Below are 13,012 nucleotides of genomic sequence, written 5' to 3' on the forward strand. Positions count from 1 at the left end.
TGCCAAAACCACAAGGGAAAATCAACGCGGTTGAGAAACATTGCACCTACTGCAAAAAATCAGGTCACGGTCGTAATGTTGGAGTCTGCACGGACGCCCGGGAAATACGCAGACAAGGACAAACGGAAATAAGAGCGCCCAAGGCCATTCTAACACTAGTGGACAGCGAAAGAAACATACAACACCGGAGGATGAAGAAGACGAGGAAAACACGAAACGGCCGAGACCCGCGGCCAAGTATCAAATAGCGCAAGTAATCACACAACTACCCACTACGACAGGTCTAGATCTAGTGACTCTGCCCATACAAGAGGCAAAGAAGGGAAGGTTAAATTTACTCTTCGACTCCGGCGCAACCGTGACCTTAATTAAATTAAGAAATCTAAAAGGGGAAGCCATGATCTACGAAGAGAAAATGGCATTGACCGGAGTGACGGGACACCAGATCCAGACCATAGGAAAAATCAAGGCCACAATAACCTTGAAGGACCGAAAAATACGGCATCCTATCTACATCGTGAAGGACGATTTCCCCATCGACTACGAAGGAATCTTGGGAGTAGATTTCTTGCAAAAGCACAAGATAACGTGTGATTACGACAAAAAACAGCTACAACTAGCAGAGACAATATTAAAATTACGCCCGTACCGCGCTAATGCTGAAGCCGCGAAGCGAAACAATCATCCGAGCCACTACCGACTCGAATAAGGTAGGCGTGGTGCGCGCCGAGGAAATGCTGCCCGGAGTATTTATCGAACACTGTCTCGTAGAACCAGAAGAATTTTCATGCCCGGTTAGCGTTATAAATACAACCGAAGAATACATTAAAATGTCAACTCCATGGGTAAACGTCGAGGAAATTACGAACACGGTGGCTCGAAGAGAGGATGTCCCGCCGCCGCAGGAAGCGCCTACACTCTCCCGCAGAGAGCAAATAAAAAATTTACTCCGACTACAACATCTCAATCAAGAAGAAGAAAAAACATTGCTTCAAATCTGTGAGGAATTCGGTGACGTGTTTTACCTTAAAGGAGACGCGCTGACTTGCACTCCGACTACGTCACACGAAATCGCGCTCCGAGCTGACAGTGCACCCGTAAATGTACGCCCATACCGATTGCCGGAGAAACACAAAAAAGAAATAAATAAACAAATAGAGGGCATGTTGAAGGACAAGCTAATCCGACCTAGTAACAGCCAATGGAATGCGCCTTTACTTGTGGTCCCCAAAAAAGCGGATGCGGAAGGAAACCGAAAATTACGCATAGTTGTAGATTTCCGGAAACTTAATAATTTAACCATAGGCGATTCTTTTCCAATACCGAACATAACGGATATACAAGACCAACTGGGAAATGCAAAGTACTTCACCACCTTGGATCTAGCGTCGGGCTACCATCAGATACCCATGGCCGAGCCCGATAAATGCAAGACTGCATTTTCCACACCGTATGGACATTACGAGTTCAATCGAATGCCATTCGGGTTAACGAACGCGCCAGCTACATTCCAACGGTTAATGAACTCCGTGCTGACGGGACTACAAGGGATCAAATGTCTCGTATACTTGGACGATATAGTTATATACGGTAACAGCCTAGAGGACCACCACATGCGACTCGCCGAGGTTCTGTACAGATTACGTAAACACAACTTAAAACTCCAACCAGACAAATGCGAGTTCCTTAGAAAGGAAGTAATATATTTAGGGCACATCGTTACAGAAAAGGGGATCATGCCTGATCCTTCCAAAATAAACGCCGTACAAAAATTCCCCACTCCCACCAAAGCTAAGGAAATACAAGCGTTCATAGGTTTAGCAGGTTACTATAGAAAATTTATAGAAAATTTCTCAAAAATTGCTAAATCATTGACAAAATTAACAAAAAAGGAAGAAAAATTTGAGTGGAACAGCGAACAGCAAAACGCATTTGACACGTTAAAAAATAAATTAACTACCGCACCCATACTAAAATATCCGGAATTCGACCAGGAATTCCTCGTAACAACGGATGCCTCAGATTACGCCATCGGAGCCATACTGTCGCAAGGCCCGGTAGGACAAGACCGCCCGATTGCTTACGCAAGCAGAATTTTGTCGCGGGCGGAACATAACTATAATACTACTGAAAAGGAACTACTAACCATAGTATGGGCAGTAAAACATTTCAGGCCTTATCTGTATGGTACGAAATTCAAAATTATCACCGATCACAAACCATTAGTATGGTTATTTAATGTAACGGATCCTGGATCGCGATTGATGCGTTGGCGATTAAAACTTGAAGAATACGATTACGAGATTGTACACAAGGCAGGCAAAGCTAATAAAAACGCCGACGCACTCAGCCGACACGTAGGTGAAATTAATAAAATCGATGAAGAAGAAATTAATAAAATCGATAAAGAAGAAATTAATGACACAAAAGCAGAGCGGAAATACACGGAAGAGGAGAAACGCCACATACTATATGAGTATCACGACGCACCCCTAGGAGGACATCAAGGGATCGAACGCACCATTAACAGAATCCGGTTACTACACAACTGGAAAGGACTGACTAAGGACGTAGAAAACTATGTAGCAAAATGTGAACTCTGCCAAAAAAATAAACTTTCGCGAATAAACAAAGCACCGCTGGTAATAACAGATACCACAAGCAAACCATTCGAAAAATGCGCTTTAGACATCGTAGGACCCCTAACGATCTTTGGTAATGGAAATAAATATGTACTCACCTTCCAAGATAATCTAACGAAATTTAGTAAAGCGATTCCGATAACTAACCAAGAAGCCGCAACAATTGCAAGGGAATTCGTAACAAAAATTATCTTCGAACATGGTATCCCAGAAAAGGTCTTAACCGACCAGGGTACAAACTTCCTTAGCGAAATGTTCAAGGACGTCTGTAAATTACTAAAAATTGAGAAAATTCAGACAACTGCATACCATCCAGAAAGCAACGGAGCCTTGGAAAGATCACACCGTACCTTAGCAGAATACCTTCGCCACTACATTAATGCTGAACAAACAGACTGGGATGAATGGACATCATACGCGATGTTTGCATATAACACCACACCGCATACAGCCACGGGGTTCACGCCGTTCGAACTACTTTACGGGCATCAAGCGACCCTGCCTACGGCATTATCGCAACCCCCGAAGCCGACATATACATACGATGACTACGCGCAAGAATTGAAGGAAAAATTACGCGCCGCCCAGCAAATCGCAAAGGAACACCTAAAAAATGAAAAGGTGAAAGCAAAGGATAACTACGACAAAAAATCGAAGAATACCACGTTCAGGGTAGGAGAAAAGGTACTATTACACAACGAAACCGTCCGCAGGGGCCGATCCAAAAAACTCGATGCATTATGGACCGGACCGTACACAATCATCGACAAAATCTCCGATGTCAATTATAATATTAAAGTAGGACGAAAGATAATAAATACACATGCGAACCGTTTAAAAGCGTTCATAGAACATTAAGAAAGAAAAATTTCGGCACATCTATTTCCATTCCAGAGCGCTAATGACATGGAAGATGCAGCCTACTACCGCAAGAAAAGACCTAGAAGAGGAATACGAGGTAGAACAATTTAATCGAGAGCCAGGGATATACTTCGAAAAAATCGGTTATCTACATCAAGTAGAATCCACCTGGAAGTTAATAATTAATATAGACCTAGGAACCTTAAATAAAAGATTCCACGATTTACAAAATTATATTGATCACGGACACCTCCTACACAAGATACAAAATAAAGAAAGTTGCCAAATCCAAAAAACGATTATCGAAACGGAGAATGATAAATTAAGACACCTCTTAAAACGAGTAAACACCATATACGGGACACCGACAAACAAACGAAGAGGACTACTCGACGGGATCGGGACACTAGCAAAAACACTCTTCGGAACCATGGATGCCAATGACGACAAAGTCATCAAGGAACAACTACTCCTCTTACAAAATCAAGAGCAAACACTGCATCACACGATGAAAAATCAAGTAAAAATTTTAAACACAACAATTGCCCACATCGATAATCTGGAAAAAACAACACAATACAACGAACAACTACTACTCAATTTTACCACCAAAATCCAAAAACAGATGGCAAATCAAATACAACGAGAAGAAATACACGAATACTTCTCCATAGTTAATGCCATAATAACGGATTTGATGAGAGACGCGGAAGACGTCATCGAACACTTAATGGCAGTAAAAACAGGAAGGATACATCCGAGGTTAATTCCGTTAGATCAAATCATAGAAAGTCTCAAGGAAGCCACGTCACAAGTGCCCCAAGGACTATTCTTCCCCTTCGGAATCTCCGAAGACAATTGGCTCACGATTGAAAAATTCGTAACAGTTAGCGCATATTTTAATAACCCTTACGTACACACTATTTTGCGCTTCCCACTAATTTCGCATCCTAGATATAACATAGTGAAGGCTATCCCCCTACCGAGTTATAGCCACGGGAATTTATTTACCTTCGCAGAAATAAACCAACCGATAGTAGCCATTGATAACGAAAATCAAAACTATCTAACAATAACGCAAAGTAATTTAGAAAAATGTATTAACGTAGACAATCACTATATATGCGAACAAAATAGGCCCATCTATCACATAAACGACAATGCGATCTGCGAAATTCAAGCATACACACACACCCCCCCAGGGCAAAAGTTATGCGACACACGATATATACATTCCAATCATACCATATGGATTGAGCTGACTAACCAGCACTCATGGTTGTACTCCACACTTAGCGAGCAGCCGATAACCATAAACTGCCAACACCATGAAGAATATAGGACAACCATCGCGGGGACAGGACGAATCACACTAGGCAACACTTGTAAATTAGTAACAGCCGACATGATTGTAAAAACTTCGGGAACCATAGACGGCACAGATCTCCAAGCGTACTTACCAGAATATAATATCTCAAGGTTAAAAATCGAAATACCAGCGAACCTGAATACAATACAGTTAAAGAAAATAATTCAGAACCCTACTGTCGCGAATTCATTCGCGAGAATTAGTCGGCGTGATAAATGAGAGTGTCGCGCGGCCCGTCCCGCGCGCCTGTCACTCTCTCCCGCGATTTCGCGCGTTTGTCGTTCTCTCTCTCGCGCTCCCGCGCGCCGGTCGCGCTCTCACTCGCGCTCCCGCGCTCTCGTTTCAGCGCGCTTCGATCAGCTGTGCGCGTTTACGTCACCGCGCTCGTTCAAACACTCGCTCGCCTGGGCAAACAGGCGCGGAAAACAATAAACAGCTTTGTCCCCCGACTTTCGAGACGATCCGTTAATGTATTGTTACAAGACCAAAAATCATTGGTCTCTTAACGGGAGAACCTTCTCGAAGGTCGAAGGGATACAGCCGCCTGCGTTGACTCCGCATTCCTGTTTGCCCACTCGTCTCGAGACCGTTCGCGCTCGCAGATCGCTGTCGATTAGTTTTTTCTTTTCGCGCCGTCGCCGAACTATACGCTGCTCACGCGCACGTTGCACTTGCAATTGCCGAACCCGCCGACTTGTATTGTTTAGAACACTTGTTTGTCATACTGGACACGAAAAATACACTGCAATACGGACACTTTGATTATTGAAGTTTCTCTCCTCTCTGCTTCCGACTTTTTCCAATCTCGCTCGTGTACCGCTCTATCTACGCGAATCTCGCGCGCCAATACAGCACATTTCTGGTCCTTCGAGCCGGATCAACGTGATCCTTTCTTCGGCTTCCTCGTCACTGTTCTCGAGCTCGCCGTTTGTGTGGAGTGTTGTGGTGCCGAAGTGACGTGCGGTCCACCGTCAGGAACGAAGATGGAAAAGTTAGTGGCGGTTCAGCGAGACCTTCAATCGCGCATTGCGCGCTCAACTGAGGTGCTAGAGAGCTTGGAGTCCACCAAGGTCACCATGGGCCTCGTCCGATCCGCCGTGTCAGTGATGGACGTTAGGTGGAGGAAATTTGAGACCAATCACGAGAAGCTAATAACGGACTTCGGGGACACTCTCGTTGAGAGCGCCTACCTCACAGACGATGTCGCGAGTGCTGTAGAGGTAGACTACCTCCGGCAGCGTGCTCGTCTGCTGGACGCGGAGCAGGCTCTCCTCCTGGCTGCGGAGGGGTCTAAGAAGGAGCGAGCGGGGCCCACGCCGTCGCCGTCGCGTAATGCTCTCCCCCGGATTCAGCTGCCGCAGTTTTCGGGCAAATTTGAGGACTGGCCGGCTTTCCGAGACCTCTTCAGCTCTCTCGTGAGCAATGAATCCTCCCTGTCAAAAGTGGAGAAAATTCATTATTTGAAGACTAGCGTCAAGGGGGACGCCGAACAACTCATCAAAAACCTGCCAACGACGGAGGACAATTTTGAGCGCGCGTGGACCACCCTCAGCGACCATTATGAAAATAAGCGTATGCTGGTGAGGTCATATCTGGCTGCATTCACCGCTCTCCCCAAGATGACGTCCGATTCGGTAACTGACCTTCGACGCATCTTCCACGGCGTGGTGTCTGTCGTCGGATCTCTGGAGGGGATTGGCCGTCCGATCTCCAGCTGCTCGGACCTTTTCGTCCACCTGGTGGTCGAGCTCCTCGACACTAGGACCCGCCGGGAGTGGGAAAATTCGCTGGGAAAGAGCCCCGAGCCCTCGACGTACGACGAGCTCCGTGAGTTCCTCCAGGAGCAACTGATGACCCAGGAGGCGATCCTATCAACCGCCAGCGAACCGTCCGGAAAGTCGTCAGAAAAGTCCGGCCGCTCTGCCCGCAGCAATCACGTGAAGGGCCGCGCCGTCGATTCTAGCCGCAGCTGCCCAATCTGTAAGAAGGAACACTTCTTAGCATTCTGCGAGCAATACAGGAAGAAATCTGCTCCCGAGCGACGCGAAGCGGTAACGACTCACCAACGCTGCTGGAACTGCCTAGGTCGTCATATGGTCAGCGCCTGCCCATCTTCCAAGAACTGCAACAAGTGCTCCGGACGTCATCATACGTCACTGCACGAGGCCTTCGCAGCCTCTTCGACGCTCGCTGTGGACTGCTCTCCGTCGCCGACGGTGCATGTGACTGAGCGCCCGCCAGCTGAGTTTTCGTCGGTCTTGCTTGCGACGGCCCGCGTTCGTGTGACTGATCGTGCCGGAAAGTGCCACGTAGTTCGCGCGCTGGTCGACCCGGGGTCCGAAACCTGCCTGGTCGCCGAGTCACTCGCCCAGAGACTCCGCTTACCTCGAACCCCGACGTCGGTCGCTATTTTTGGCGTCGGCGGAATTCAGACGGGATTCTCCCGGGGCCGCCTCGTCGTCGCGTTGTCCTCGCGTACGAGGCAATTCTCGTGCAGTATCTCCGCTCTCGTGTTGCCGCGCCTGTCAATGTACAGCGGCACGGCGGGCGGGAGCGCGTGTTCGTGGCCCCACGTGCGAGGACTTGAGCTGGCCGACCCCGAGTACTTCCGTCGGGACCCGGTGGAGCTTCTCCTCGGCGCGGACGCGTACGCTGACATCGTCCTCCCCGATCTACGGCGGGGAGGACCCATGGAGCCGATCGCGCAGCAGACGCGCCTCGGCTGGATCATCCTGGGGCCCGCCGGAATCAACAGTCACGCCGTGTCATCCGTGACCTCGCTTCAGTGCACTACGACGGATGAACTGCCTGCCCTCGTGCGCCGCTTCTGGGAGTGGGAAGAAATGCCCCGCGGCCCCATGCCGCTTACCACCGAGGAGAGAGAGTGCGAGGAGTACTTCTCTCGAACGCACCAGCGTCTCTCCGACGGTCGATACGCAGTACGTCTGCCGCTTCGACGAGAGCCACCGGACCTGACTGCCACGCGCCGCGCTGCCTTCCGGATGCTCGCCACTATGGGGCGTCGGCTAGAGCGTGACCCGGCGCTTCGAGACCTGTATCGGACCTTCATGAGCGACTACCACGCCCTAGGTCATATGTCGCCCGTCGACGCTGCGCCTGCTGAGCGCTGCTGCTACCTGCCGCATCACGGGGTGCTCCGAGGGTCCGGTATCAACGCCAAGCTCAGAGTCGTGTTCAACGGCTCTTCTCGCACCTCCGAGGGACTCGCTCTAAACGATTTCTTGCACACAGGGCCTAATCTTCTGCCACCTCTCGCCGACGTGCTCCTGCGCTGGCGCTGCCATCGCTACGTCTTCACCGCCGACGTGGAGAAGATGTTCCGCCAGATCCTAGTCCATCCGGCGGATCGGGACATGCAGCGCATCCTGTGGGCAGAGGACAACGACGTAAAGACTTTTCAGCTCAATACCGTCACGTACGGGCTGGCGTGCGCTCCGTACTTGGCTATTCGAGTGCTACGCCAGCTCGCCTGCGACGAGACTCGGCGATTTCCCCGAGGTTCCGCCGCCCTCCGGCGGGATGTTTATATGGACGACATCCTTACCGGCGCCGAGGACTTGGAATCTGTTCGCCTCCTGCAGACACAGATATCCGCCCTCTGCATGGCGGGCGGGTTCCCTTTGCGGAAGTGGGCCGCTAACCACGGGGCAATCCTTGCAAGCGTCCCGCTCGAGCACCAGCTTCGACCTGCTGTGGACGCCACGTTGCCGACCGACGCCTGCTCCGTGCTGGGTTTGAAATGGACGCCCATGAGCGACGACTTCTCTCTCGTCGTCGGAAGATCGGCGGGAGTCCCTCCTACGAAGCGGGTTGTACTCTCTCAAACCGCTCGTCTGTTCGATCCCCTCGGCTGGTTGGCCCCCATCGTCGTACGGGCAAAACTGCTGATCCAAACCACCTGGTTGGAGCAGCTAGATTGGGACGCTCCTCTGCCATCGGGACATGCCGCAGCCTGGGCGAGGTTCGAGGAGGAGCTCCCTGTTTTGGAGAAGGTACGAATACCGCGCTGGTATCGTTGCGACGCAGCTCCTTGTGGCGTCGAGATCCATGGCTTCGCTGATGCCTCGGAGAGGGCTTACGCCGCCGTGGTGTACCTTCGGACGATCAGCGACGGAGAGCCTTACCTCTCGCTGGTGCAGGCTAAGACGAAGGTCGCGCCGCTGAAGAGGGTGTCTCTACCCAGACTGGAGCTCTGCGCAGCGGCCTTACTGGCGAAACTGGTCGAGCACGTACGAACTACGCTCGACCTGGCTGGATCCCCCACCTTCCTGTGGACGGACTCGACGGTCGTGCTCGCCTGGGTTAGAGGTCACCCTGCGAAATGGACTACCTTCGTCTTAGCCTGCACCAGCGAGAGGTAAGGCTCGTGGCTAATCGTGTGGCGGAAATACAACGGTCCAGTGAAGAGTCTAGATGGAGACACGTACCTGGGCGCGATAATCCGGCGGACTGTGCGTCCCGGGGCGCGTCCCCGAGCGATCTGCTGGAGCACCCGCTATGGTGGACGGGGCCCAAGTTCCTGACCCAGGACCCTTCCGCTTGGCCTCCGCCTCCAGACGGCTGCGATCTCCCGGACCTACCGGAGCAGCGCCCCACCCGGTGTCTGGCCGCCGCAAGCGCTCGGGAGCCTGAGGAGCTCGCCCGCTTTTCGTCGCTGCGCCGGCTGCTGCGCGTCACCGCCTGGATATTGCGCTGGCGAAAGAGATCTCTGCGACGTCCGCCTTCGCCGCCGGACCTGAGCTCGGGGGAACTGAACAAGGCCTTGGAGAGGTGGCTGTTAGTGGTCCAGTCACTGGCCTACGCCGTGGAGCTGGAGGACGTCTCCTCCGGACGGTCGGTTTCAAAACGCAGTCCCCTCCGCAAGCTCACGCCGATACTAGGCAACCAGGGGATCCTGAGAGTGGGAGGGCGGTTAAAGCATTCGTTATTGAATGACGACCAGCGGCACCCGATCATCTTGCCGCCGGAGTCGCATTTGACTCGACTTACCATCGACGACAGCCACCGTCGCACGCTTCACGGAGGAACCCAGGCTACGCTGACCCACCTGCGACAGCGCTTCTGGCTCCCGCGAGGCCGCCAACTGGTGCGGCGATACATTCATCGGTGCCTGCAGTGTGTTCGATGGCGGGCGGCCTCCCCTCAGCCGCTGATGGGAAACCTGCCGAGAGCGAGGATCACGCCTAGCCGGCCGTTCCAGCACACAGGAGTGGACTTCGCGGGACCAATCTGGCTCCGAACGACGAAGGGCCGCGGACATAAAGCCTACAAGGCTTTTCTCTGCGTCTTTGTCTGTTTCAGCTCCCGCGCCGTTCACTTGGAGGTTGTAAGCGACTACTCGGCCGACGCCTTCCTCGCCGCCTTCCGACGCTTCGTCTCCCGACGAGGTCTGTGCCAGGTTGTTTACTCCGACCGGGGTACGAATTTCGTGGGGGCTGACACGCAACTAAAGGACCTATTCGACCAGGCGAGCCGTGAGCGCCACCGAATCGTCGGGTGCCTAGCCGATGACGGAGTCCAGTGGCGCTTTAACCCCCCGGCGGCGCCTCACTTCGGGGGCTTGTGGGAAGCGGCGGTGAGAGCGCTTAAGCACCACCTGAGACGAGTCATAGGCGAGACCCGGTTGACCTTCGAGGAAATGGCCACTTTCCTCGCTGAGACCGAGGCCTGTCTCAACTCTCGCCCGCTCCAGGCCCTGACGGACGATCCAGAGGACCTCGACGCCCTGACCCCCGGTCACTTCCTGATCGGGGCGCCTCTCAACGCGGTTCCGGAGCCGACACTCATCGACGTGCCTGAGAACCGACTCAGCCGCTGGCGGCTCCTCCAGCAGATGCGGGACCACTTTTGGCATAGGTGGTCCCGCGAGTATCTCCAGACCCTCTCCCCACGGCCCAAGTGGTGGTCGATAAGCGGGAATCCGCGCGAGGGCCAGCTGTGCCTGATCAAAAGCGAGACCACGCCGCCGTGCCGCTGGCCCCTCGCGCGGATAGTGCGCCTCCACCCTGGAGACGATGGCCATGTGCGTGTGGTGGACGTCCGGACCTCCGCCGGTGAACGGTCCCGTCCGGTGGTTAAATTAGTACCCCTGCCGACAGCGGACGCTGCGGAACCGGGGACGCCCGAATAGATCGCGCGTTCAAGCTCCACTCGTGTCTCGTGTAAATCCGACCTGTAAATTATGTGTATTTGTGCGATTCCTGTATGAAACTCGGTAAAACGGCTGTAAAATAGTGTGCTCTTACCTCCGTTGTTTGTCGCCACGATGGCCATGCCCTTGAGAGCGGGAGTCGCGGGATCAATCGTCGACCACCTGTCGACGAGGCGAGCGGGATGTCGCGAATTCATTCGCGAGAATTAGTCGGCATGATAAATGAGAGTATCGCGCGGCCCGTCCCGCGCGCCTGTCACTCTCTCCCGCGATTTCGCGCGTTTGTCGTTCTCTCTCTCGCGCTCCCGCGCGCCAGTCGCGCTCTCACTCGCGCTCCCGCGCTCTCGTTTCAGCGCGCTTCGATCAGCTGTGCGCGTTTACGTCACCGCGCTCGTTCAAACACTCGCTCGCCTGGGCAAACAGGCGCGGAAAACAATAAACAGCTTTGTCCCCCGACTTTCGAGACGATCCGTTAATGTATTGTTACAAGACCAAAAATCATTGGTCTCTTAACGGGAGAACCTTCTCGAAGGTCGAAGGGATACAGCCGCCTGCGTTGACTCCGCATTCCTGTTTGCCCACTCGTCTCGAGACCGTTCGCGCTCGCAGATCGCTGTCGATTAGTTTTTTCTTTTCGCGCCGTCGCCGAACTATACGCTGCTCACGCGCACGTTGCACTTGCAATTGCCGAACCCGCCGACTTGTATTGTTTAGAACACTTGTTTGTCATACTGGACACGAAAAATACACTGCAATACGGACACTTTGATTATTGAAGTTTCTCTCCTCTCTGCCTCCGACCTTTTCCAATCTCGCTCGTGTACCGCTCTATCTACGCGAATCTCGCGCGCCAATACAGCACACCTACCGAACTAAAGGATTTAAGCTCGAGACTACAAGATCTAACAGAAGATCTAGACAACGTCAGCGTCAACCCGTTTTTAAAAAAACAAGTTATATATCCAATATCAGGTGGCACAGCCATTCTTATTATAAGCATAATAGCCATAATATTGTACTGAAGAAATAGAAGACAAAACCCACCACGTGAAGAATAGGGAAAAGGAAAACTCGATCCGTTTTCTTTTTTCCGCGGGGGAAGGGTGTTGTAACCGTAAACACTATGACCCAAAAACCCACGACCTAAAAACCCACAAAAGAGAACGCAGAATCAGCATTTCAAAAGATATAGCGCGCGTCTCGAAATCAAAAACGCAACCGATTGCATACACGCGTTAAGACATCGCGACACATTCGAGATCGCAAAACGCAGACGATGCAAAACCAATTGCATACATGCGACACATTAACCGAAAAACAAAACCTACTTTCGGGTAATATAAGCGCGCCTGATTAACTCCTCGGGGCCGTATTCCGAACCGAGGACGACAAGTAATTACATCTAATCTACTGTGAGGACGCGCTGCGATTCGACATACCAAAGAATTGTACACGTGAGTTGGAATAAACTCTTCTCTTGTGACCAAAGTGTTCTTTTCACCACCCTCGACACTCGGAGTCCTAACTCCTAAGACGAACGGACCCCTCAAAGTATCCTACAAATCCCGTTGTACCCTGAGAGGCACAACATCTGCAAGACATTCAGTGATCTCCGAACATATTTTGAATAAACAACACGCTTTCGATTGGGAAAATGCAAAAATTCTGGATTGTGAAAGAATATATCAAAAAAGACTCATATCTGAAATGTTACACATAAAAGAACACAAAAACAGCATTAATTCTATGAAGGACACTGAGTGTCTTTTCGTCTGTCCTATATAGGAAGCATCGCAATCTTTACAATTTATCTTATAAATAACGTTGGAGTTATTCGGACGCTCGTTTTTGTCTTTTTGTACTTTGACAAAACTATCCAATTTTTTTAAACTGAGATATCCTACTTTTACATCAGATTTTTTAATTGCTGACGCGACTAATTCGGAGATTGTCTCAATGTACGGAATA

At 51.4% G+C, this 13,012-nt stretch overlaps 1 protein-coding gene across 1 annotated transcript; it reads left to right on the plus strand.

The window, feature by feature from the left end:
* The first annotated feature begins 1,163 nt into the window (after positions 1-1,163).
* LOC145940226 (uncharacterized) lies at positions 1,164-12,066 on the plus strand. The gene is made up of 6 exons (XM_083045140.1): positions 1,164-1,644; positions 2,854-3,326; positions 3,493-5,074; positions 5,725-9,250; positions 9,295-10,860; positions 11,904-12,066. The coding sequence occupies exons 1-6, from the start codon at positions 1,164-1,166 to the stop codon at positions 12,064-12,066; spliced, it is 7,791 nt and encodes a 2,596-aa protein (XP_082901266.1).
* The last annotated feature ends 946 nt before the right edge of the window (positions 12,067-13,012 follow it).

Source organism: Prenolepis imparis, unplaced genomic scaffold (assembly GCF_030444845.1).
Source record: "Prenolepis imparis isolate NDT839.2.m4 unplaced genomic scaffold, iyPreImpa1.0 SCAF_9, whole genome shotgun sequence".
NCBI lineage: Eukaryota > Metazoa > Arthropoda > Insecta > Hymenoptera > Formicidae > Prenolepis > Prenolepis imparis.

Excerpts from the sequence above, each read along its gene's own strand:
- LOC145940226 (XM_083045140.1), top strand. The coding sequence starts at position 1,164 with ATGTTGAAGGACAAGCTAATCCGACCTAGTAACAGCCAATGGAATGCG. Across the intron at positions 1,645-2,853 it reads CGAGGTTCTGTACAGATTAC|AAAAGGTCTTAACCGACCAG; the intron begins GTAAACACAACT and ends ATGGTATCCCAG. Across the intron at positions 10,861-11,903 it reads AAAAGCGAGACCACGCCGCC|CACACCTACCGAACTAAAGG; the intron begins GTGCCGCTGGCC and ends GCGCCAATACAG.